Genomic DNA, 23,050 nt, shown 5'->3' with positions numbered 1-23,050 from the left:
TATATACGTGCAACTGCTTCTTTTTTTCTGTTTTGCTTTGTTTCATTTGTGATGATAAGAAAGAACAGAGGTCATGATCAAATCAAAAATCAAAACTTTAAGAGATGTGGTGAGATGTGCACAGCACAGTCTATTCTGCTCTCGTGCTCGGCTTTTTCCTTCATGATCCAACCTGTCAGATGTGCTGGTGTGTCCCCTGCGTCCCGTGGAGCGCTTCCGCGACCTCCGTCCGGACGAGGTGGCCGACCTGTTCACCACGACGCAGCGGGTGGCCGGCGTGGTGGAGCAGCACTTTGACGGAACCTCTCTGACCATCGCCGTGCAGGTGCCCCTTCACCGCTGGTGGAACGTTAGCTACAGAACGTTAGCTGGAGATGAGGCTCACATAAGAATCCACCTCCAGGAAGTGCCAGTGGCTGCTGGTCCGTTGCCATGGAGACGCTCACGCACCAGCAGCTCTGATAATGAATGTTAATATGATAGCTTAGGAAGAACAGAGTACATCAGTTTAAACTTTCTTTTGTTTGGCATGCGGCGGTGATTTTAATCTCGGCCCTGCAGTTGATTGCAGTGAGATGTGCAAGGCAGGGTGGGGGGAGGTATGTGGAGAACTAACAGAAGATCACCACCTGCTGGAACAAAGAATAAGGACAAGTCCTACCTTGGTCCTTCCAGGTTATTCCAGGGATACATCTCATTTTGCATAAACTCACTTATACGCCTATGTGTATGCTAATATGAGTGCACAATCTTTATTCTAGAAAGGGAATAATCATAGATGTTGTTTGACTTGGAAACTACATTGTTCTGTTTTCCTTTGAAGGTGTTTAATTTTCCCCTGAAGTGAAGAGGGTATAAGCCATGAGAAAATGACTCTTCTAGAGTCAGTGTTGATGCTGACAGCAGCTGTTTGTAGGCACTTCCTCATTTCAATTTTTTTATTTTTTCCCCTCACTGGTTACTAGCCCGATCCCCAGGGTTCCACATCCAGCCCACGTTTTCCTTATATTCCACTTCACTTGGCTTAATTAAAGTCGCGGAAATAGAAACGCGGACTGTATATGCTGCCCGAGTAACTTGGCTGGGAAACTTCGCAGGGATGCATACGTAACAAAAAATGTCACCAGCATATCTCCGGCATTCGTTTTTTTCAGATCAAATACTTAAATTGTATTTTGTTCTATTGAAAAAGACTATTCAAATGAAATGTGGAAGTGCCTACGATTCATCTGAATTTTAAATGCTTCTGAATTATTAACAGATATTCTGAATTCCCAGACGTTCCTAATTATCTCCTTCTGTTCCCACAAGGATGGTCCCGAAGCCGGACAAACTGTGAAGGTGAGGACTTCCTAATGCACTTCATCTAAATTTATTATGAGGCCTCTGTGGCAGTTATCACCTATGAAATAATAATTGTATTTCATTTGCGGGTCCCCAACTCATGGCGCAGTTCAATAATTGATGCATCTGTTTTAAAATGCCTTTGTCTGTACCTTTTTGGGCGAACACGGGATGACATGCGCCGAGACGGGCCGGTCAAGTTCGGGGTATAGACCCCCAAGGTCCCACCTTGGCAAAAACTCAACCTGTAGTCATGCAATTAAAGCAATTTTCATCCACCGAGCTGCTGGAATAATTTAAGCAAAGAGTGTTTCTTTTTTTTGTCCTTTTTTTTCACGTTTTGGGATTTTGTGCGAGACGTGCGAACCGTAACTAAGCAGTCCGCGGCCCATCTGTCACCGCGTGTGCCGCATATCGCTGACATGTCCTTTTCTGCAAATCAGGGGAGGAATAAATCATTGTTTGTGTAATTACAGTACATTGTTCTTTTATGGATGAGTGGCTGCATCTGTTAAAGCCAGGAGTTGCTCCCAACACTTCTACTTCCATCACTTCCTGTGGGGCTCCGGCTGGGCCATTACGGGACGACGAGCGGTGTCCAAAAAGAACCCGTCCCTCACGAAGAAAAGGCAACAATACGATTCTCATGCAACATACAATATTTGAAGCATGCCTCATGGAATTCATACCAAAAATAAGACATTTTTGTGAAACACATCTTGAAACATTACCTGCCAGCTATATGGTGAGGGAGCGACCAGCTGTTACTTTTCTTCTTTCTCCAGATTTGCTCATGAATCATTCTGTCTTGAAGTTAAAGAAAGCATATGTGGCCACCAAGTATCTTACATTTTTTTATTTCTTCTTATATGCAAATAGCCAAGTTTGAATTGCAAGGGAAACATGGACAAAGTTTCCTCTTGTGATTGGCTCAGGCTTTTGCTCATGCTAGCATGTGTTTTCAATCCTAATTTAACTTTACAAACTTTACAAAATGTACATTTCTGTTACATTTGTGGAAACATCACACAACAGGAAAGTAGAGACAAAGAAATCACAGATTCGGGTATATTACGGTACATGTATCAGGTTTGTGTTTCAAGTTGAAATATCCAATTTAATTAACTGACATTTAGGGCCAAATAATATATATATTGATAATGCCTTCTTAAAAGCCTGAAGTCTGACAAATTTTTGAATAGCATTTTTATTTTAAAATAGGAACCCTCAAATTTGGTTATTTATGAATAACCAAATGAAACAACGGAATGACAACGAAACAATAGAGTTTCTGTGGATGTTAATGAAATGAAACAATCAACTGGTCAGTTTGTTCCATTTAATTTTCATTATAAGGGGAATTTGTAATCACTCCAGTGATTTTTGCTACTAAACCACAGAACGTTGTCCAATGAAGTGAAGCAAACGGAAACATTGTTTTCTTCTGAGGTGCTACATTCCAGATGTGTTTATTAGCTTTAAAGGTGCAGAAGATGATATACCAGGTGCCTGGCACCTGGTATATCATCACGATCTGGTTTTCAGATCGTGCTAATGAAATGGAGAACGTTCTACTCTCCGGCTTTTGCCTTCTACTGTAGTTCCAGGCCGTTTACCTTTGGGGTGTCTGGAGAGAATGCCCGTTTTCCACACATTTAATGAGCTGTTTCTAGGGAAACAGCCTCTGGTGTTAATCTTTAGAACACACAGAACTCTTATTGTTACAAACCTTGATCGGGGGCTCCAACGAATGGGATTTAGGAGAAGCTCTGCAGAGCTTTCTGTGGGATTCTGTAAATACCCATTAGTGCAGGACTGTTGTTTAGCTGTTCAGACCAACTGCGGAACAACAAGCTAAAGCAAACATTTGTATGGTGGATCTTCCATGTGACTCTTACGTAATTAAGCGGAATGAGTGCAAGGCCATTTTTTTTGTTGAAAAGAATTTCCAGTAAAGCAGTTAAATATCCGTTTGGCACAACGTCTGTTAAGCAAATTGAGCTTTTCAGCAAAAATTTGAGGAGTCTTTTGCAGTTTTGGCAAAGCAAAATGTGGCAGTTTTTCAGTTCTTTTTCAGGGGACTTTCATCCACTCCAGATATACAAGGTTATTTATTCATGCCCAGCATTTTTTGAGGTCGGTCTACTGATATTTCTTCTGAATGCCAGAGGACTATGAGTCCCAAAGACCTTTAGCCTGTGGCCCTTGAGGCTGTTTTTAGGTGGATTTTGATGTGTACGTTGTATTTTTGGTCTAATATTTTTGTCTCAAACCATTCTTCACGCATCACACAATAAATGAAGAACTGCCATTCTTTACTACTACAGAGGTATGTTTAGGAGCCCTTTTTGCCATAGCATCATGAGCTTACAGGCTTCTGAAAGAACATCTTCCACGAGGGCCTTTTTTTTTACTTCATAGTGCACCACCTCCCCAGAGTCTGCTAGATCCTCCTGAAGGGATTTTGCAGTCATGTAGGGGCTTTCAATTCTTTGTGCAGTTCCCTCTGAAAGTTTCTTGGTCTTTTCTCAACCTCAGCTGGACCTCCTCTGCTGCTGTTAACTGACAGATTTTCAACTGCATTGCATACTGAAGGAACTGTAACCTGTTTTTATTTAAATTTTTTTTTATATATTTTTTTAATCATGCTGCTGAGAGGAGCAAATGTGTGTTTGTTAGGACAAGGACAGGTCAGGTTTTTATAAAGCTTTGAGAGGTTTGCTGTCTCACATATGACCAAGTCTGAGGGTGCTAAAAAAAATGTTGTCCAAAAATAATAACATAAAAATATTTCCTTATGAGACAATATTAAATAAAGTATGCATTCAAAATATGTCATATTCATTAAAATGAACCAGATAGAATGGCCCAGTAATTAATACATGGTATATCACGTGAAAATCTATGCAATGGGAAACACAAATCTTGTCCATGTATTAGAATGTACTAGAAAATTTGTAATTCTCTGTCTGTGGTGAATCTTTCAAAAATTAAACAGAAAATGGTCACTTTTTTCAGTTTGCTTGAGTCTTCGGTCAACGTCTGTCTTCAAGCAGTTGTGCCAAGACATGTCCACATATCAGAAAGCAGGGCTTGAGCTTCAGTAGATGATTAAATGCACATGGTGTGGCTGAACAAAGCTGAAACATTATGTCACTAAATGTTACATGCTAGACAAAACTGTTATATTTGCATCTGAAATTAGTATAAAACATCCTTCAGATTCAAGTCAGAAAACGTAATCCGTAATAATTTTTTACCCTATGGACACATTTTTTACTCTAACTGAAAAATTTTATCTGTGGTGACAAAAAAGCCGAAGCCTTCTACCAAAAAACAATGTCCACCAGTTACTTCCTGTGACCAAAAATGTGTGTTAAAGTGTGTGTGTGCGTGCTCCTGTACGGCCTTGTTTGGCGTGTAGGCAGAGAGTATGTATTCCCCCCCTCCGGGAAAATGTTGCCGCACGGTGCCCACGCGCCGCATTAAACACTCGAGCGACGGAATGTGGCGAGTTGAGCCAAGCTGCATCAGTGTCACCTATAAATATTTCCACTTTAAAGATCTCTTCTCAGGATGAGGTGCCACTAAACAGCAGTGGGGAAGAGGCATTCTGGAGGAGTGCGAGAGGCGGCCGACACCCACAGAGTTACAGGAACTCATATTTATTCTCCTTCTGAAACATAAAGTATTCAGGAATACATTAAAGTTCTCACATTGTTTGCACCAATTACAGCCATGACTGCAGATTATACACATCAATGGAAACACGGAAATTAATTCATATTGCATGTAACAGTTGGTCAGTGACTTAAACTTCTGAAGTAACGGAGTTGGTGCTTTGTCAACTTTCAAATGAATTTATTTTGCACGAGCAGCAAAGATTCTCTTAAAAAATAATTTGTCATCTGTAATCATTACTATTGAATTCAGCTTGACTGGATTTGCAGACACATTAACTGCAGCCTCGAATTCAGACTCTGCTTTTGACGAAGGTGATTCACACCTGAGTTCCTCAACAAAAATCACCCCCCAAAAAAATGGCTCCTGCCATTTTGATACGGAGAGCTAATCTCATAGTTTTATGCAAATGTAAGTCAACTGGAAACTCTGATGTTTCAGCGGCTATTTTCATCTGTAATATCTGATCCATTATATAATATCTGATCCATTCAAGTCAGCACACTCTCTTATGAACCAGAAGACCCAGGTTCAAATCTCACTTACTACCATTGCGTCTTTGAGCAAGACACTTAACCCAAAATTGCTCCGGGGGGGACGGTCCCTGTAACTACTGATTGTAAGTCAGCTGTAAATGAATATGTTTTAAAACATACAGTAAAGTTTTTTTTTTTTTTTTGCAATTCATATATAACTATATTGTCATCATCATGGAATATTATTTATTATTGAATGTCATCCTCATCTACATTTTAGTCTGCAAAGCTGAAATAAGCCCTTGTAAGCAGTCATATCACCTTCACGCTGGAGGGTTTTATGACTGATTAAATGTGAAAGTAGAGCCACTGTCAAAATACACAGCATATGGAACATCCCGGCTGATGTGCCAACTGGCGTATTAGCATGAATAAAATGTTAACATCAATATTAGCTCTATTGACTGTCATCCACAGCAGTATTTAAGCTTGCGGTTTTTACATATCAGCAGATGTATTCTACAAGTATTCCGCTATTTTTTAGGTAACAATATTCGAAATAATCTGTGGCCAAAAATTCGGAATCCATATTGCATGTATTCTGTAACCCAACGTTGACTGCAGCTGCTGTTGGTTCATGTGTCAGCACCGCATTGCACAGCGATACAGATTTAACTGCATGGAATTCTTGCAAAATGAGCTTTAAAATCGAACAAAACCTTGTTTTCACTGGGAGGTACAGTGCATATTTCAACATCGTTGGCCTAGAGAAGATATGAGGACAATTGCAACTAATTCCCCTCTAATGCTCAAGACTCATGTTTAAACCAAGTGTGTGATTTGGAACAATTAAATGAAGAATAATATCCCTGATTATGAGGATCTGGGGCTTCTGTCTCCCGATAAACCACAAACCCAGCAACAAAAGAACATAAAATATCTTGATTATGGGAGATCTGGGCAAAATCAGCAAGAAAAAAAACAACAACAATGCTCTCCAAGGCACTTCAGATTCGGAGAGGCTTCAGCAGTCTCGGCGCTGCCTGCCAATTGCTCCTTCTTTCTCATCACTTTACCAAGTGCTATAATATGCTTGGAAAAGGGGGCTGTTAATTTAATTCCACGCCGTGCTGCATAGGCACCCAAACTGACAGATGATTCAGTTTAAGATGCCCAGTTGGCTGTGTAATTTGTCAAAGAAAGGCCAGGGCCCTCGCATAGGTTTCAGTTTAATCAAATTTATTTCTGTTTCCATTTTACTCGCAAAATTGCCCGGGCCGAATTGAGCCAGTGGTGTAGGCTCCATAGTTCCAAAAGATTCCTACGAAGCGCAGCAGCCCTGTTAGGATTTTTCTCTTAGCAGCAAATAAACAGATCGTAGACAAAGTGCAGACACGGCAAGTTGTATTTGATCTTTAAAACTTTGGCGAACCTGAGGAGGAGAGCTGAGGCCAGCAACACTTCCACAGACACTCTTTAACCTTTTGAGCGTTGGCAATTTCCATCGCTGCGCCTGATTACAGACTTCCTGCTGTAATGACGGAGTCAGGTAACGGTGATACGGCGCAGAGTAGAGACCTTTATCAGTGGAATAATGCAGATGGGTTTAATGAGGAGAGAGCAGCCGTCACTCATCCGGGTCAGAATTCGCATGTAAATGTACACATGAGGGGGGGTTCACAGAGAATCACACACAATTTTATATGTTGCACACGTTAACATAATGTATCAAAGTACTAATGATTCTGTGCCATAACGTTCATGACATGCATAGCTGCTATATGGGGAAGCACTCATGCGTTGTTGTCTTATTATAATTATTATAATTGTTGGATCATTGCACAAATTCAAATGTATTATTTTTAACAATTTTCTTTGAAAAAGAAAATGACTTTCATTTTGTCATCCAGACTGTAGACATATCATAATAAACTTGTTATATCTCATGATAGCACAATTTGTGATGGTTTCCCCCCCCCGGGCCTGTCGATGTTGCTTTAGATGATTAGCTGTAAACAAAGATGCTGAAATTTGTCTTCAATGGTGTCCACTCAAATCAGTTTGGTTTTACGTGAAATTGAATGAGATTGTGATGAAGGTGTTGTTTACGTCTTCTTTAGAAGATCCCTTCAAGAAAAAACGGAACTTGGCAGATGAAGTGAAGTGGCCCACTGCAGCCACGTTCAAGTCAACAACTGTCCGTTGAAATTAGGCGGGAGACGTGCGAGCGGCGAGGCTGCTGGTGTTTGGGATGAGACGCCAGCGGTGGTCTCAGAAGTTCTCTGTCTCTGCAGAAGGCCCGTCTTTGTTGTATCACTGGCTTAGCGAAGCTTGTTATTTGTACCTCTTTGCGTCCGTCACATCATAAGCCGCCTGATGCAGCACGCCACTCGAGATTTATTATCAAGAGGGGGATTTAGAGGAGGCAGCGCTAATTACCTCCTGACGAATGACAAATGGGTGGATACGCCGAGCTGTGCTTGGTGAGGTGTGGTGCCTTCAGGAGACTTTGTGCGCCCCGACTTGCGGAGTTTCAACACGATACAAGCCAAGCGGGACAGATATGCCACTCTGTCAATTCTGTTATGACTTTGATAACTTTTATCACAGGAGCAATTAGTGCATCTGTTTATTCCTACACTACAATTACGACTTGGCTTTACCTAGGGGTTTGATCAATGGGGGGGACATCTAGCATAAATTTTGGTGAGAAAATGAGGTGACCAGAGGGCTATTTATTTATTTACTGTATTTATAATTTGCATTATATATCTGTGCATGGAAAAGTTAAGGTCTTGGTTTCGTAAGGTTGTGTGCTTAGGTTAAGAGGTTAAGTGGTTATATGATTTTGATGTGATGTTTGAAGTTATCTGTACCTAGATTGCTTATGCATGCAAATGATCTTGGACTCTTTTTTAAATATTAATGATTTTTCACGCACTTTTAGCTTTCTTCTTTCACTTGATATTCTGCAGATTTATCCTCCACAACTCCGAAAGCATTAAAAAGCGAAAACAAAACCGAGGGATAGGTGCCGGGCTCCTCCGTCGCATAATAAATAGTTTTGGACGCTGTTGATTCCTCTGTCTCATTGTTGTTTTATTTTCCTTCGTTGTCTCATCTCCTTCATGCTCATTAGCCCAGCGCTGCGTGGTGGGAGCATCAATCCTCCCCAGCTGAGAAAAACAGACTTTCCGTCATTCGATTAATGGAAATGCCAGAGATCCAGCTCGCCGCCGAACAGTCGAAATTGCCATTTTTCCCCCCTCTCCTTTGCTCTTTTCTTATCTAGATGGACATTTAACTCCCGCACCCCCCCCTTGCCTATTTTCCAGATTCAGATTTGAATAAGGCAGCGGTTGGCAGAGGAGTCTTTCAGGGAGTCTGTGGGGCTTTGGCACGGCGTCTTGGATGCAGCCGGGTTCACAGACAGCCTCTGGGCCTCCTGTCATTTTGCCTGAGCAGTTTCTAAATCAACTATAAAATAACCACCATGAATAATAAATGGACGAAAAAAGTCGGCCGGTTGGGACATTTTACTGCCACGTTTTCATCTGCTTGAAAAGCAGAATCTCTCTTTGTATTAGGACTTTAATGACTTAGCCAGCGACTTATTGTTTTATAGAAACTCTTTTGAGATAAGTAAAAAAAAATGAAGCTCAAATACATTTTATAAATGGAACGATTTGAGCGACTGAATAGTCAAATACTCTTCTCGGCCTTGTGCAGAACTTTTCTTCTTGAAGAGCCGATTCAGTTTCAGTGGTTGTGAGGTGTAAAATTCTGCCTTGTGTCATCAGTCTAGCCCTCCCTGTTCTCATTTTGTTGCCAGCATCTGAACAAGAATACATCAATATTTCTGTTTTTCCCCCTGTAACATTTATAGACTGTTTACTTCCACAAAACTGGAAGTAAATCGTCTTTCTTGATCCATTTCTTTAAATGCTGAGGATGCCTTACCTTGCACAAGTGAACAAGCCCCAAGCCTGCGTGCAGCTCTGCGCTTAGTGCCAGTTCGAGAATAGATTTTAGAGACTGTACACTGTACTGTACAATCAGCCATAATGACCTAATATTGAGCAGGTCCCTTTTTTACCGCCTCTGACCTCTGATATCTGCCACCAACCTGTAAATTGCAATTCCACTGGAATGAGGTCTTGGGTAACCTGTTGTTATATCCCTCAAACCAACTGTGAAGCATTTTTGTAGTGTAGAACATTAAACTGTGGCACATTAACTGTGGAAAAAAGGCCATTTCAATCAAAGGAAGAAAGGGGTGTGTTTGGTCAGCAACAACATTTATATAGGTGGTAGGTGTTAATGTTCCCACAAACCAAGCTGATCAGTATTCACCTGTAATTTGTCATACTGTTATGGCAGATAGGTAAATTCACTTAATAGGCAGATGAATAGCTTTAGTAGGACAAAAAAAATATATTTGGTTGATGACAGTGATGAATAGTCCTCGGTATCCCTATGCTGACTGAAGCCTGTAATAAAGAGGGATTGTTCCAGCAGTTCCTTAACTCAGTGGAATAATCTCCATATTTTATAACCTCATTTTGAACCAGAGTTACTCTAAATTAGAATCCCGTTCAGACCCTTTATGAAAACAGATTATCTGGCACACGGCGCACCTGCTACAGCAGAGCCGCGCTTCCATTTCTCAGACGGAATATTGCAATCAGGTGCTCCGTACCGGCAATAAAAATGCCCATTTGATTGAATAAAAGGCGCAGGAGTCTATAGAGGCAAATACAGTTTCTGCACACTCCGCTCCTATGGCGGCGGATGCAGAAGACAAATCTGCGCATCAATAAGGCAAAATTGAGTTTCATTGTTTTGTTTTGTTTTTTTATAAGAAAACGCAGAAGCAGCTCATGAAATGAATCATGGGATGTCTCAATATGTAACTGAGGGTTTACCTGGCCGCATGCACGACATGGTTATCAGCCAGCAATATGGCCAAAAGGCGTTTAGTTGATAAAAATATATTGAACCTGGCAACACAAGATGAGAGCATTTTGCTTAAGTTGGCGTAATCAGATGAGAATAAATGCACGGTAGTGCAGTGGGGCTGGGTAAATGCAGGAACTGTCACCCTTTCATCTAATTAGTAGTTTTGGTGCAGAATTGCCGTCCCTTCTTGCCCCCCGTTTTAATAGGAACGCAGCTGTTCATGACAAAATACATTTGTCTGCCTGTCTGACTAGATTTAACCTAAACAATATAAATAGCACTGCAGCCATTTTCCTCATTTGTCTTCAGTCAGAAACTAATTAATAGACATCGGTTTTAATTAGGCAGGAAAAAAAGGGGGGTGGGTGAAAAGACAGTCGGCTTCCCGTCGCAGTTCGTACTTTTCACAGGTATATACTGTATATAGTGAATGGAATTTACCGACTGGTCTGGGGACAGCCATCGTGCGTTCGTGACAGTGATCCATGACCCACCCAGCTGCTCTCTAATTAGTTACTCGTTGATTCAGGACACGTAAGTGGTTCATTGGCCAGAGTCAAGGGCACTTAGACTTTTTCCACCACAGATGGTTTTGATCAGGATGTAACAAAATAACTAATCGCTCCGCTGAGGCTCGTTTGCATAATCTGCCAGGAATTCAGCCTTTTTCCCCATTGAAATGCTTGGGGTCACAAGCAGAAGCAGTGAGCATCTTTGTAGAACCTTGGAATTCTGTAGAAGTGATGAAGAACATGCTCCTGGAAGGACACTAATTAAGGACACTGTACAATTTGCTGGTTGCACAAGTGTGATTTCAGTCATGATTTGAACCTTGAACTAATTTTGAGAGCATTCAGTCTTCCTAGCAGTAATGGCACATCTTGATCCTTCCTGGACTATTAGGCTGTGAGGGCATCTCTTCCAAATGCACATCGCTCTACAAAATCTGAAGTTCTGTACATTTAATGTAAGACCCAGGAAGGAATGAACAGAAGGAATTGTAGCATCTTCCCTCCACCACCTTAAGTTGGACAACAGGGACGGTTTCCACCAGTCAAGGTTTATGCCGAACACTTTCTTATCATTCGCTCATGTTAATGAACAACTTATGAAGTGGCTTTTGATCATAGCAATAATGAACAAAGCAATGAACATTTTCATTACAAATTGCATAGTTCTGTAGTAATGCAGTGGCAACTAGGTCCACCATCTCTCCTTTGGTGACCGAGACGTGCCTAGTTATGACTAAGCACCCTCTAAACCTGTCGTTTGTCATGGCAGTGGCTCTTATTAGCAGGGGTTAGGTGAGCCAATGATGCTAAACTGGCACTGGTGTGTTGCACCAGCTTCCAGGCAGCCAGACCTGTAGAGGCAATTTGAGGAGATGAAGGGATGGATGGATTGGAGTAAAATCATTTTAAAATGAAAAGAGCAGACAAACTGGAGGCTTTTACTGCAAACATGATGGGTTATGACAATTTCATTGTTGTTGCCTAATTATTCAGTAGCATGTCACTGTCTGATGGTTCCTAGTGACACAAATAAGCATTTCCTTAACCCCTTGTCAACATTGAGTGTAATTAGAAGACATTCTCATCAATGCTTTATTGCTTTGCTTCTCATATTTGTTGTGAAATGGAAGCATTTACCCAAATTTTTAAGTAATAACTGAACATTTTAAAAGTTGAAGTTAAAAAGCCGTAATCATTAAAAAAAGTGCAACAGGAAAAGAACTTTGGACAAGTAGGAGTGTGTGGAGTGTGATCACATCCATCAGGTGTGAAGCTGAATACAAATAGAGGCTTGATGGCGCCTCAGCAGGAGAGATTGTATCCACACATGTTCTGCCTCCAGCAGTGTGCGAGGCGATCCCTGTGCACACTGACCTCTTAGAACAGACTAGAACAGCGTACACTTGCTCTACAACGTGCTGTTTATTTTGGGCCGTTCCCTCAATGCTATGCTGCAACCTTTTTTTTTCTCGGTAGGAAAATGAGATTAATTGTTCTAGGTCTTAGGCCTTCATGTTGTCTTCGTTTTGCCTTAGATCAGGTTATCGTTCGCTGACCTGATGTGGGAATACATTACCTGGGCCTAATTACTCAAACCTCACTGACGCGACCTACACACACTAATTCTGCACCTTAAAATATATATAAAGCGGTCAGCTCAGTTCCTCTGGAAGAAGATCAGTGCAATTAAAAAGAATATATTAGATGGGATTCCTTTTGGAATAGTGGACTGAAAGTAGAATATTAATAGCATAGAGCCATTAGGTTCCATAGATTAGTAATAGAATGACATCAAGATTCTTGATTCTCAGCATCCAATTGTTCTGCTGTTTGCACTTATGCTGATTATTACTTCTCATTGTTACTTCATTACTGTTATTGTATTACAGTTTTTCATTAATACATCATTATTAGCATTATTACTCTTTTATTATTAGTTTTTAGCCAATAAACTGGGTATTGCATGTCCTTACAAGCTGGCAACTGTGCACTTGAATAATTAATGCCATTATTCCTCATCATATTAAGTACCTACCTCAAGTTTGTTTTGTATAGCTTATACAGATCTACAACACTCTAGTGCTATTCAACATACAATATAGGTACTATCAGTTCATTTCCTGTTCATAAATGTGGCATAACACATTATCACTACACCTACACCAACTGGGCTTTTTGGCCCAGCTAATTTATTCATTTTCAAATCCTAATTTTATTCAAGGCCTTTTGTTCTTGAAGAAATTGGTTTATTATACACATCTCTTCATAAGAAATGGTCCAGTTCACTCTTGGTACAACAAGAAATATCTCGTGGCATTCAAATAATTATACATTTTTTGCTATTTTTAAAATGAGTATTTTTTTAAATGTGTTATTTACACTGTGAAATTATTCATTCAATTGCATTACATTACAATTTAAATGCAGAATAGGCCAGGAAGTGCGTTGTACCCCAGGAGTGATCTGATTGTGAATCCGGCTGTGCTGATGGCTACGCTCGGGAATTGGACCCCTAACAAAGTCGGTTTACAGATCTGTGCTTGGTGGATTGTGCTGTATCTTGCCGTGACTTGCAGCACTGTTGTAAAATTAGGCCCCGTGTGCCATCAGATTGCAAATTAATGAAGGAACTGTTTCCACTGTCTTGGTCTGTAGAACACGCATGGTGAAACATATGAAACATATGATCACATTAGGTTTGGTTAAAATGATTTTTTATTTCATTTCTCCATGAATGACAATATAACATTGTATCACAATTACTGTAGTCAAAGTCAAAATAATCAATCAAACTGTATCAACTGATCTGTATCTACATCAACAAATGCAATTTTGGGTAAAATAATGACGTAAAAAAATTTATGTTTTAGGCATTGTTTTTTATTTAGCAACAAAGATGTTTATTACATGTGGGTGATAAATGTAAGCCTCACTCACCAAATGCTCAACCCATCTGAACACCAGTGGTAGGAACTGGTCATCATTACCAACATCCCAACACCAAACGAGAGAATACTCTTTATGTTGTATTTATGTGTTACTATCCAAGATGGGACCATACGAATCTAATTGAAAACCTGATGTATGTGATGCACAGGTCTTGGGACACATGTAACAGTGATATGTATTCATCATTTAAAAATGAATTGAAAAATGAATGGTAGGGGCTTAATACTAAATTGCTCTTCTTGCTAGTCATTGTAAGTCCTGGCTAAACACTGTAAATGTAATAGTTATAACAAATGTAATGTTATAACTTCCAAGGTGGCATTGGGAATATTCATTTAAGAAATGAAAATACTTTTACAATACATCTGCTGCAATATTAAAAATTAATTCTGCTTTGCATGCTGAAATGCCTGTGTGGTTGATAATGAATAATGAGCAATAATGAATCATTTTATTAAATGAATTCTTTTATTTGTACTGATTCTGATATGCCAGTGGCATTATTTATGCAATATTCTATGATAAACTTTGGGCTTTGTGTGTGTTAAAATAACCTTTTTTTTTTAAATCCTTGGTTACAGCATGTCCATGTCCACGTGCTGCCCAGGAAGGCTGGAGACTTTGAACGAAATGACAGCGTCTACGATGAAGTAAGTGCTGCCCTGACGTTGAAGACCCTGGACTATACTTCAGTGTCTCATACTTCAGTCTAGAGGGTTGCTGTTAGAACTGAAAGGTTTGAGCATCTAACTGGCTTCCAGTCCTTCTGAGAGGCCAATAATGACAGCATTGTCACCATATTGTCTTCTTACTTTATATTATCCATAAAATGATTGATATCATTCCATCATGCTTGTAGGTCCTGCTATGTATTAAGTTATTTTAATACAGTGTAAAGAACGCACTCATCCATATGTTTTTCTTTGACATTTTTTTTCCAGTTTGTAACTGGGGACATAGCACCTAATGAATATCAATGGCAGAGGTTCGATATGAATATTCTAATAGCCACATCTAATTCAAGCAAGCTTGTTTATAATTCCCCAAAGCGCTGGAGGGCGAGAAATAGACTGCATCCAGATCAGTAGACTTGCTGCGAAATATAAATAGGTTTGTTTTTAATTTGCATGCGATCATAAGGGTTATTGTGAACGTTGCTTTTGCCATTTGTATTTTTTTGTATTTCCTTTTTGAGGTGTTTTTTTATCCCCATCCTCTGTAAATAATTACCTGGGCTCCCCTGCCCGCACCTTTCGGCGTTAAGTGGTTTATAATCCGCACTAAGCCCATTTACTCGCTCATAAAGGCTGTTTAGGAGACAACTTTATTCCTGCTGCCTTTGCTTTTCCTTCTTAGGTAATTTCTTTATGTAAATGTTAACGATAGGCCTACATGGATGTAATAATTTCTGAAGCTCAGCTCATGAATTAGGCTGTGATTAGGTCATCTGTTGGCGAGCGTGCTTCATTTAGTGAAATTAATTATGTTTTATGTCATGTTACTGTATAGAAAATAAGACATTGCTTGTCACCAGCAGAGCCAGTAGAACATGACGGCTTGAGTGTTTGTCATGGTGGTGTTAAGAATGGGAGTCGAGAGTGCGGTTTTATTAGTCACTTTATTGCGATGTACGAGACTCGCGCAGCATGGCCATAAAGAGCTTGTCCACCTTCCTGACAGCCCCACTCTTACACTGTCTTCAGCCAGCTTTTTATATGTGTGTGTGTGTGTGTGTGTGTGTGTGCACACATGCTTTTGCTTCTTCTTCTTCGTCTGATATACCAGATGGCATTTCCAATTTTCTATGAAGTGTCACCTTCCCAGAGTAGAAGATGGGGAAAAAAAGCTGTCACTGCATATCATACTTGTTTTGTCTTGTTTTCTCTTTGTTTCTTTGTTTCTCTCCTTGAGTGTATCGGCTTGTCAGGGTGCATAACGGCTAAAATGGCAGGGAAATAGTCTCTGTTCAGAAATGACCTCCATCTCAAATGGAAGTTCCATCACAAATAATCAGGTCATTTCAAGTCTGGCATATTTCAACATTTCCACACTTAAATTGAAAATTTATACATTTATTTTAAGCACCATCAGTTATATGGGTTTGCACTGAATGCTCCATGATTACCAAATATGGAACTTGTCAAACTGTCCGTTTGCACCAGTAGCAGAATCATATGGGGGTTAATGGAGGCAGAACATGCTAATTAAAGCCCATGCTGCTGCAGTTACAACAGTACAACACATTTAAGCAGACTCTCCAGCAGTTATTGAATAGTGCCAACGAGAGGCTATGTTACGATGATCATTTTCCTTGAATTCCTCAGAATAAATAGAAGACGTTGCCAGGTTTTGCTTGTTGGTTTAAGTAACTTTAAAAAAGGACTCAGTTGGCCAACTAATTACATCATCTTGGTGGTCAAGAACAAGCACATGCATCCTCTGCAACATATGAGGACAAGTCATTTGTATGACCTATATACCGACATACTACTTGTTTCCCTTATTTCCATATGCTAGTATTTTTACATATCTTTAGGGACTTTTTCTCTGTTTTGTAAAAGTTGCAAAAATTTGTGAGGTGAAGAAAGCAAAAGAAGTGAAAGTGAACCATCACCCTTGGTGAGCCATGACAGGCACCCAGGGAGCAGTGTGTGGGGAAGGTGCTTTGCTCAGTGGCACCTCAGTGGCATCTTTGCAAACTTCTAATTAATGGTCCGCTTCCTTACCCACTAGGCCACCACTGCCTATGAAGGGACATGTGTGGAAACTCAAAGTCCATCACACAGGGCCCCCCGAGTTGGAATCATCCTGGTTCTAATGAAACATTTCTTGTTCCTGCTGAGAAGCATGTCAATAGTGCTGCTGAATTCATGAACAGTAAACAGAGAGTGTCGGTGCACATTGGTGTTTGAGCTGGTGCAGGTAGACGTCTGACTTTTTAGATGGGTCAGCTGGCAGTGGCTTGATTTACATGGGCTTCTGATTTTCATATTCACGGCACACTTCCTCCCAGGACTGATTTATTCCTTGTTGCTGGCTGTAAAACAGCGGCCCGACGTGAATCTCCAGACCGTATGGAATGGAAATTAGGGCAGAAGATGTAAAAGGGATTAATATGTAATGGGTTTGTTCGTGGAAGTGTGAGCATCTGTACTGTGGAATTAGCTGACGAAATGTCATTTATTCATTCCATTGAAGTGCAAAAAAAAGTAAAAAAAGTCTAAACAGTTATTGAAAATCCCTACTTCTATGATAATAATTAAAATAATATGAATCCTTTTTTGGGATATCACTGAAGGAGAAGTGCCACCGTTCTCAGTAACACGCCTCACATAGACCGCATTCCCTGCTAAAGTAGACAAATGAGAAGGCAGGGCTGCTTGATAAATGAAATGACAGTCCGAGCTGCAGTCCATGGGTGCAGGGTAAGAATTACAGCCGGAAAATGTTGAGGTCTTATTCCTCAACAAACAATTCCTCTTCGAGTCTCCACTTATTACACCATGTAAAGGTCAGCAGTTCTCAAAAATAACTGTTTTGACCTTTTAATCAGCCTAAGAATAAGGGAGTGAGGTGGGATCACAGTTGGCCTCCTGCTAATATGCTTCCTTCATTTTAAGGGAGAAGGTGATAGAGGGCAGGTTTCAAAACCACTGTGAATGTCCAGCATGGCATAAACCCTGACTTTGAGATTTGTTTCATATATTAAGTCAATTCTATAAAAATTAAATACGGTTAATCTACAATATGTACATTTTTTAAGGTATGCCCTCCTTATCGCCTGATACTATGACCTCACAATATGAGGCCATTAGGAGATTGATAATTAAGTAACAGGATCTTAAGAGGCCTGCTGCACTAAGGCTTTAGGCTCACATTTTGGTCTCATTTTGCATTAGATTAGCACTTTGGATATAAACCCACCCTTAAGATAGGTTTAAATATGCTTTAAATGATAAAAATGGAAGCCTTCCATGATAAAGTCAAGAGACTTTTTATTCCTGAATTCCCACTCTTTGAATTTTCTCATTAGCACTTGTCAGTATATTCAGATGAAAGATTTCCAAGGACTAGTCTATGCATATATATACCGAAGAGATGTAATGACTTTTTAGGCTCAAGCATAGCCTATATTTATTTTGCCTTCCAGTGAAACTCTTGATATGCTGTCAGAGTGAAATAGTTGCTCTTGTCTATTTGTCTTTTTCACAGTAAGTGATACGTGGTATAGAGTAGCATAAATGATCACAGCACAATTGTTGGGCCCATGTTGGTTCCCGTAGAGTGTAGAAGTCAAAAGCTGCAAATGTCTACAGTGACCCAGGACAGAAAAAGTTAAGCCTGTCGTCACAAAGCCCAGAGACGAGACATACTGAAGAAAGGGATTTATTAATAATACAAAAGAAAACGGCACAAGGGCCAAAACAAAGGAAACAATTCAAAACAAACCTGTAGGCCTGTGGTGATTACCAGGAACTGAAACTAAATGCACAAGGTACGATTCAAGGTCCACATTAATTCAGTAGCGTCAGCCTGCTGCTCAACAGTTCCTTTTAACAGGGCCCTAACCATGGATTCCTAAGCAGTGCCACCTGTCCATGATTAGAGCCCTGCTATCAGGCAGAGTGGTGCAGGCTGTGGCCCCAGCTGTGACACCTGGCTCCAGAGAATCTAGATAATCACTTTCAATGTGCTTTCATGTTATCATTAATTAAGTAATCAATTCTGGTTCACTAAGATTCAAACCATGAATACAATCATTTTATTCACTCTGTTGTGTTTTTTTCTTGCATAAGTTAGACTATAAGAAAGTATTCTCTAAAGAGGAAGGTCTTAAGCTGTTATTTGAAAATACTGTGCTGTTCTGACCTCGAGGAAAAGTTCATTCCACCACCTAGGGGCCAAGACAGAGAAGAGTCTATATGAGTGTCTTCCTCATACCTTCAGCAGTGGAGTGGATGGGGCAAGCAGTACTGGAGTTTCAGAGAGTTCGAGGTGCAGTTCGAGGTATAATAAGGGCTCTGAGGTAGGATGGTGAAATCTCATTTTTGGATTTGTAGACCAGCTTCAGTATTTTACAGTTGTAGAAGGAGAGATCTGAGAGTTCTAGCAAGATCCTGATGAGGTGAAGAGAGTCTGCTGGAATGAAGATGAATATTAGTTCTGACTAATAGATGGAAGCCGAGATGGAAGCAGCATGTACATCTGAGGGAGGAAAAGGGAAGATGAGTTGTGTGGCATATCATTGGTAGGATAACCCATGTGAGGAAATTATCTTACCAAGTGATCTCGTGTAGAGGGAGAAATGGAGAGGACCAAGTACTGAGCCCTAAGGCACACCAGTGGATAGTATGCGTGAAGCAGATGTGAATCTGCTTTCCAAGTCAGACCGCTCATCAAGGTAGGAAGCAAATCAACCCCGATTCCAAGTCAAGATGGACAGGAGAGTCTTGTGGTTGACTGTACCAAATGCTGCAGAGAGGTCAAGGAGAATAAGAACAGATGAGAGTTTTGCTGATCTGGCTGCATGTAGCTTCTCATAAACAGCCAGAAGGGCTGTCTCTGTAGAATGACCTGCTCTGAAGCCAGACTGGTTGGTATCTAGGAGGTTATTCTGAGACAGATGAAGTGATATCTGATAGACAGAAATCAGAGAAGAGACACTGGTTGTCTGCAGGATCAGTGGTGGGTTTCTTTAGTATTGGAAGAACCCTGGCTGTTTTAAAGACAGTACATGACCAGATGAGTATTGTGGAGGGGATTGGATTCAGTGGACAGGTGGTTGGATTGCCTGTAGATTTGCCAGATTAAATCATCTGGATTTCATCTGATGTGAGTTTTGAAAATTGTTCAAGAGCAAACTTTAGATATTTTTAGGTTGTTTTTTTTTCGGATATTTGCCAGAGGTATTTATGTGGTATCGTTTTCCTATTTCCATTACCTTTGCAAAAGAACAATCTGAAGTGTGATGGAAAGAATATGAAGAATGCAGTCAGAGCAGGAGGTCTGAATTAACGGCGAGAATCAGCTTTATTCACACGAGCGTTGCCCTTATTAATCCAATATAAGAGAGCCACTCAGGCTGCCAGTCGGTCTTGAGCACGCGCCCCAACGCTTTGTCATGTAAACCCCAGGACTCTTCTCCACTTACATTAGCAGCGGCGGCTCCGAGGACGTCGGGCACGCTCTTCAGAACCAGAGAGTCCTCTTTAAAGCTGTTTAATTAGGGCAAAAACCCTGAGATGGAGCAGCGGCAGCGTTTTCACGTGGAGCCGCCTGTGAGATCAGTGGGAACTCATTTACGGAGCTGCCACGCTTGTTAAGGGGTAACAATGTCTGTGTGTGATCATAACTTGAAATGATGTTATTTTCTCCAATTAGGTAGGTGTTGTTGTTTTATCTTACTCCTCGGGCTCAGTGGAGAGGAGAAGAACGGAGCTGAAGAGACGGCGTAATAATCACCGGTGCCAGTAGAAGTAAATTGATCCATTCAGCTCGTGTTCACAAACACACAGACATACACACACACATGCATGCATGCATCTATATGTTATTTTCCTGCTGTTTTACATATGGTAAAATATGCCATGCATGTTTATAGATGAACAGTGTGCCAGTGTCTAATCACATTACCACTAGATGTTTGAACAGCTAAGTCACTAAATGCAAGCTGAAAACCATAATTTTTAGAAAATACTTAGTTTAAATAGGGCTTAGTCACTAAATATCTTCAAATGCAATCTGAAAACCATTATTTTTAGGAATTTCTTCGTTTAAATGTGGTCATTACATATCAGGGTCCTAGTGAACCAAATGAGAGATTATAATGATAGACATCTTAAAGCATTTCTGTAGATAAGAGCAATTGCCAAATGCTGTACATGTAAAATGATATGATTTTTTTTATTAGCTAGTGTCATATTTAGCCACATGATGATTAGGGAATGAGGCGAAGAAGAGTGAAGTCATTATGACAAAAAGGGACTTATTAATAACACAAAAACGGCACGCGGGCCAAAAAGAACAGGAAAGGGGAGAACACAAACAAACCCAAAGGCGTGAGGAAAGTGCCAGAACAGAAACTAACACACAAGTTACGTCAAGTCCACATCAATGTCGCAGCACCTACTGAGTGCTGCTTACCTGCTTATCAAGGAGTCCTGAATAATCCTGGAATTGTTACTCAGGACTCTGTGATTAGGTGCCTTGGCACTGGCTGTCTCCGGGGTGTCACACAGGCTTCTTTTATTTATAATACAACTGTGAGTTTTGTTACTCAGGTCTCAAAATGAGTTACAGAGTTTGGTTTCGAAAGCATTAAAATGAATCTCTTGCCAATTATTATGTTAAGGATGATGGTGAAGGGTGGGGTAGTTTGAACCAACCATCATAAATGAGTTCTCTTTGTTTTGTGTGTGTAACCAACCGTTCCTAACCAATGTCTTGCAGACATCAGACATGACATTGTGACCATAATCATGACGGTTGGATTTATTTTTTTTTTCAATTGGATTCAGAGGCATCAACAGACCATGTGACTGTAAATGACAAAATACAACCAAAATACAGGATTGTGATGGACACTCATTCAGCCTGTAAATGAACATCCACAGAGACTGTGGCTTTAGAAATAAACAATATTTTACTTTCAGAGACATTACGTTACTTGTTGACAATACAAAGGCCACCAAGGCTTTCATTTACATTAACAAGCGTAGGTTCATAATCACAGCTTGTGCCAGGCAAATAGAGAGCAATTTGGAATGCAGACTCACCTGTATTTATATTCATCATTTTTTACTCATTCGTTATTTGGAGATGCTTTCAGACTTGAAGTGGCAGCACAGCATAATCGCAATAATCAACTGGAATCACAGAGAATTGCATACACAGTTTCAGGCCAGTCATTTGATTCTGTTCTTATCTGATGAGCGATGAGGGGGCTTGAACGGGGACAGGGTAATTCCAGTTGGACTCAAATCAACCGACGTGAGGCCTCAAGAGGAACCGGCTGTAAAAACGACCCCCTCTTTTCCTCCAGCTTCAGCTTTCTGCCTGCCGGATGCCATCTGATGGCTTCGTTCATTAGATCTTTGTCGATAGCTCTCGCCACAAAGTGTGACGATGCTGAGACAGAGCGATCATATTCGAGGGGCCGCGCTCAGTTGTTATTTGCCTGTAATTTTTCATCCCGGCCCCCTTGCCTTTGTGGCAGAGTTATTAGTGAACATTGGGGAGAGAGGGCAATGTAATGAGAAATATCAATGTATCCTCATGTTCCTGCCTGCCCTGACAGTGCACAATCCATCTCGCTGACACTTACCTAGTTAACATTTTTATCCAAGGGACCCCCCCCCCCCCTCCCTTGCACGTCCCCGGGTATGAGTTTCCACCAATAGTTCTTAGATAAAGATAAAAGACCCAGAAGAAGCACATTTTGGGTTTCATAAAATACAAATCATATTTTTGTTTTACCTGCTGGTGGTTCTAACAAATGCTTGGTTAGTCATGCTGATTTTCCTCTTCCCATAACAGTATGAATGTAAGGACAACCCATTACGCATATACGTTTGCCATTTTGTCATGGCTGCCCACTGGGTGATAGGTTAAATGCAGAGGACACATTTCGTTGTGTTATCGTGTGCTTGCTGTGTTTCCCAATGACAATCACTTCACTTTCACTTGTAAGCTGTGATGTATTAAAGCCCTAGTCTTGTGAAGTCATGCAAATTGTGTCCTCCATCTCTGTCATGTAGCCTGCGCTGTGACACTGTGGTATGATATGCTTTTGGATAAATAAACATATCCTGATGCCATGTAACTCCTTAACCACATTGTGTCATGGGATTAGTTCACTGAACACTGATATGTTATGAAAATCGCTAAACTCCATTTTTAATGAGATGGAAATTACACCACTAAAAGTTGTACATTATTCATTTTTGTTGTTGTTTTTAACCCCTTCTTGAGAAATGGTTTGATTGGAAGATCACTGTGGTGTTGCACTGATTTAATTTAACAGATGAAATATGATATGAGCACAGCTCAGTAAAAGTAGTAAAATGGATAATTATGATTATGGTTTTACATCCGCTTCAGGTGAATATGTTGGTCCAAAGACCAAAGAAC

The 23,050-nt window shown here is 40.4% G+C and overlaps 1 protein-coding gene across 4 annotated transcripts in view; it reads left to right on the top strand.

The window, feature by feature from the left end:
• Positions 1–23,050, top strand: part of fhit (fragile histidine triad diadenosine triphosphatase) — a 177,824-nt gene that overhangs the window by 128,501 nt on the left and 26,273 nt on the right. For all 4 annotated transcript variants that reach the window (XM_028999255.1, XM_028999254.1, XM_028999253.1 and 1 more), the window contains 3 exons: positions 180–325; positions 1,312–1,341; positions 14,503–14,571. In XM_028999255.1, the coding sequence (XP_028855088.1) occupies positions 180–325; positions 1,312–1,341; positions 14,503–14,571 (245 nt within the window). The remainder of the gene's footprint in view (positions 1–179; positions 326–1,311; positions 1,342–14,502; positions 14,572–23,050) is intronic.

The sequence above is a fragment of the Denticeps clupeoides genome, chromosome 12 (genome assembly GCF_900700375.1).
Source record: "Denticeps clupeoides chromosome 12, fDenClu1.1, whole genome shotgun sequence".
In the NCBI taxonomy this organism is placed as follows: domain Eukaryota; kingdom Metazoa; phylum Chordata; class Actinopteri; order Clupeiformes; family Denticipitidae; genus Denticeps; species Denticeps clupeoides.
Note: the sequence above shows the minus strand (reverse complement) of the source record. Positions and strands in the feature narration are given on the sequence as shown.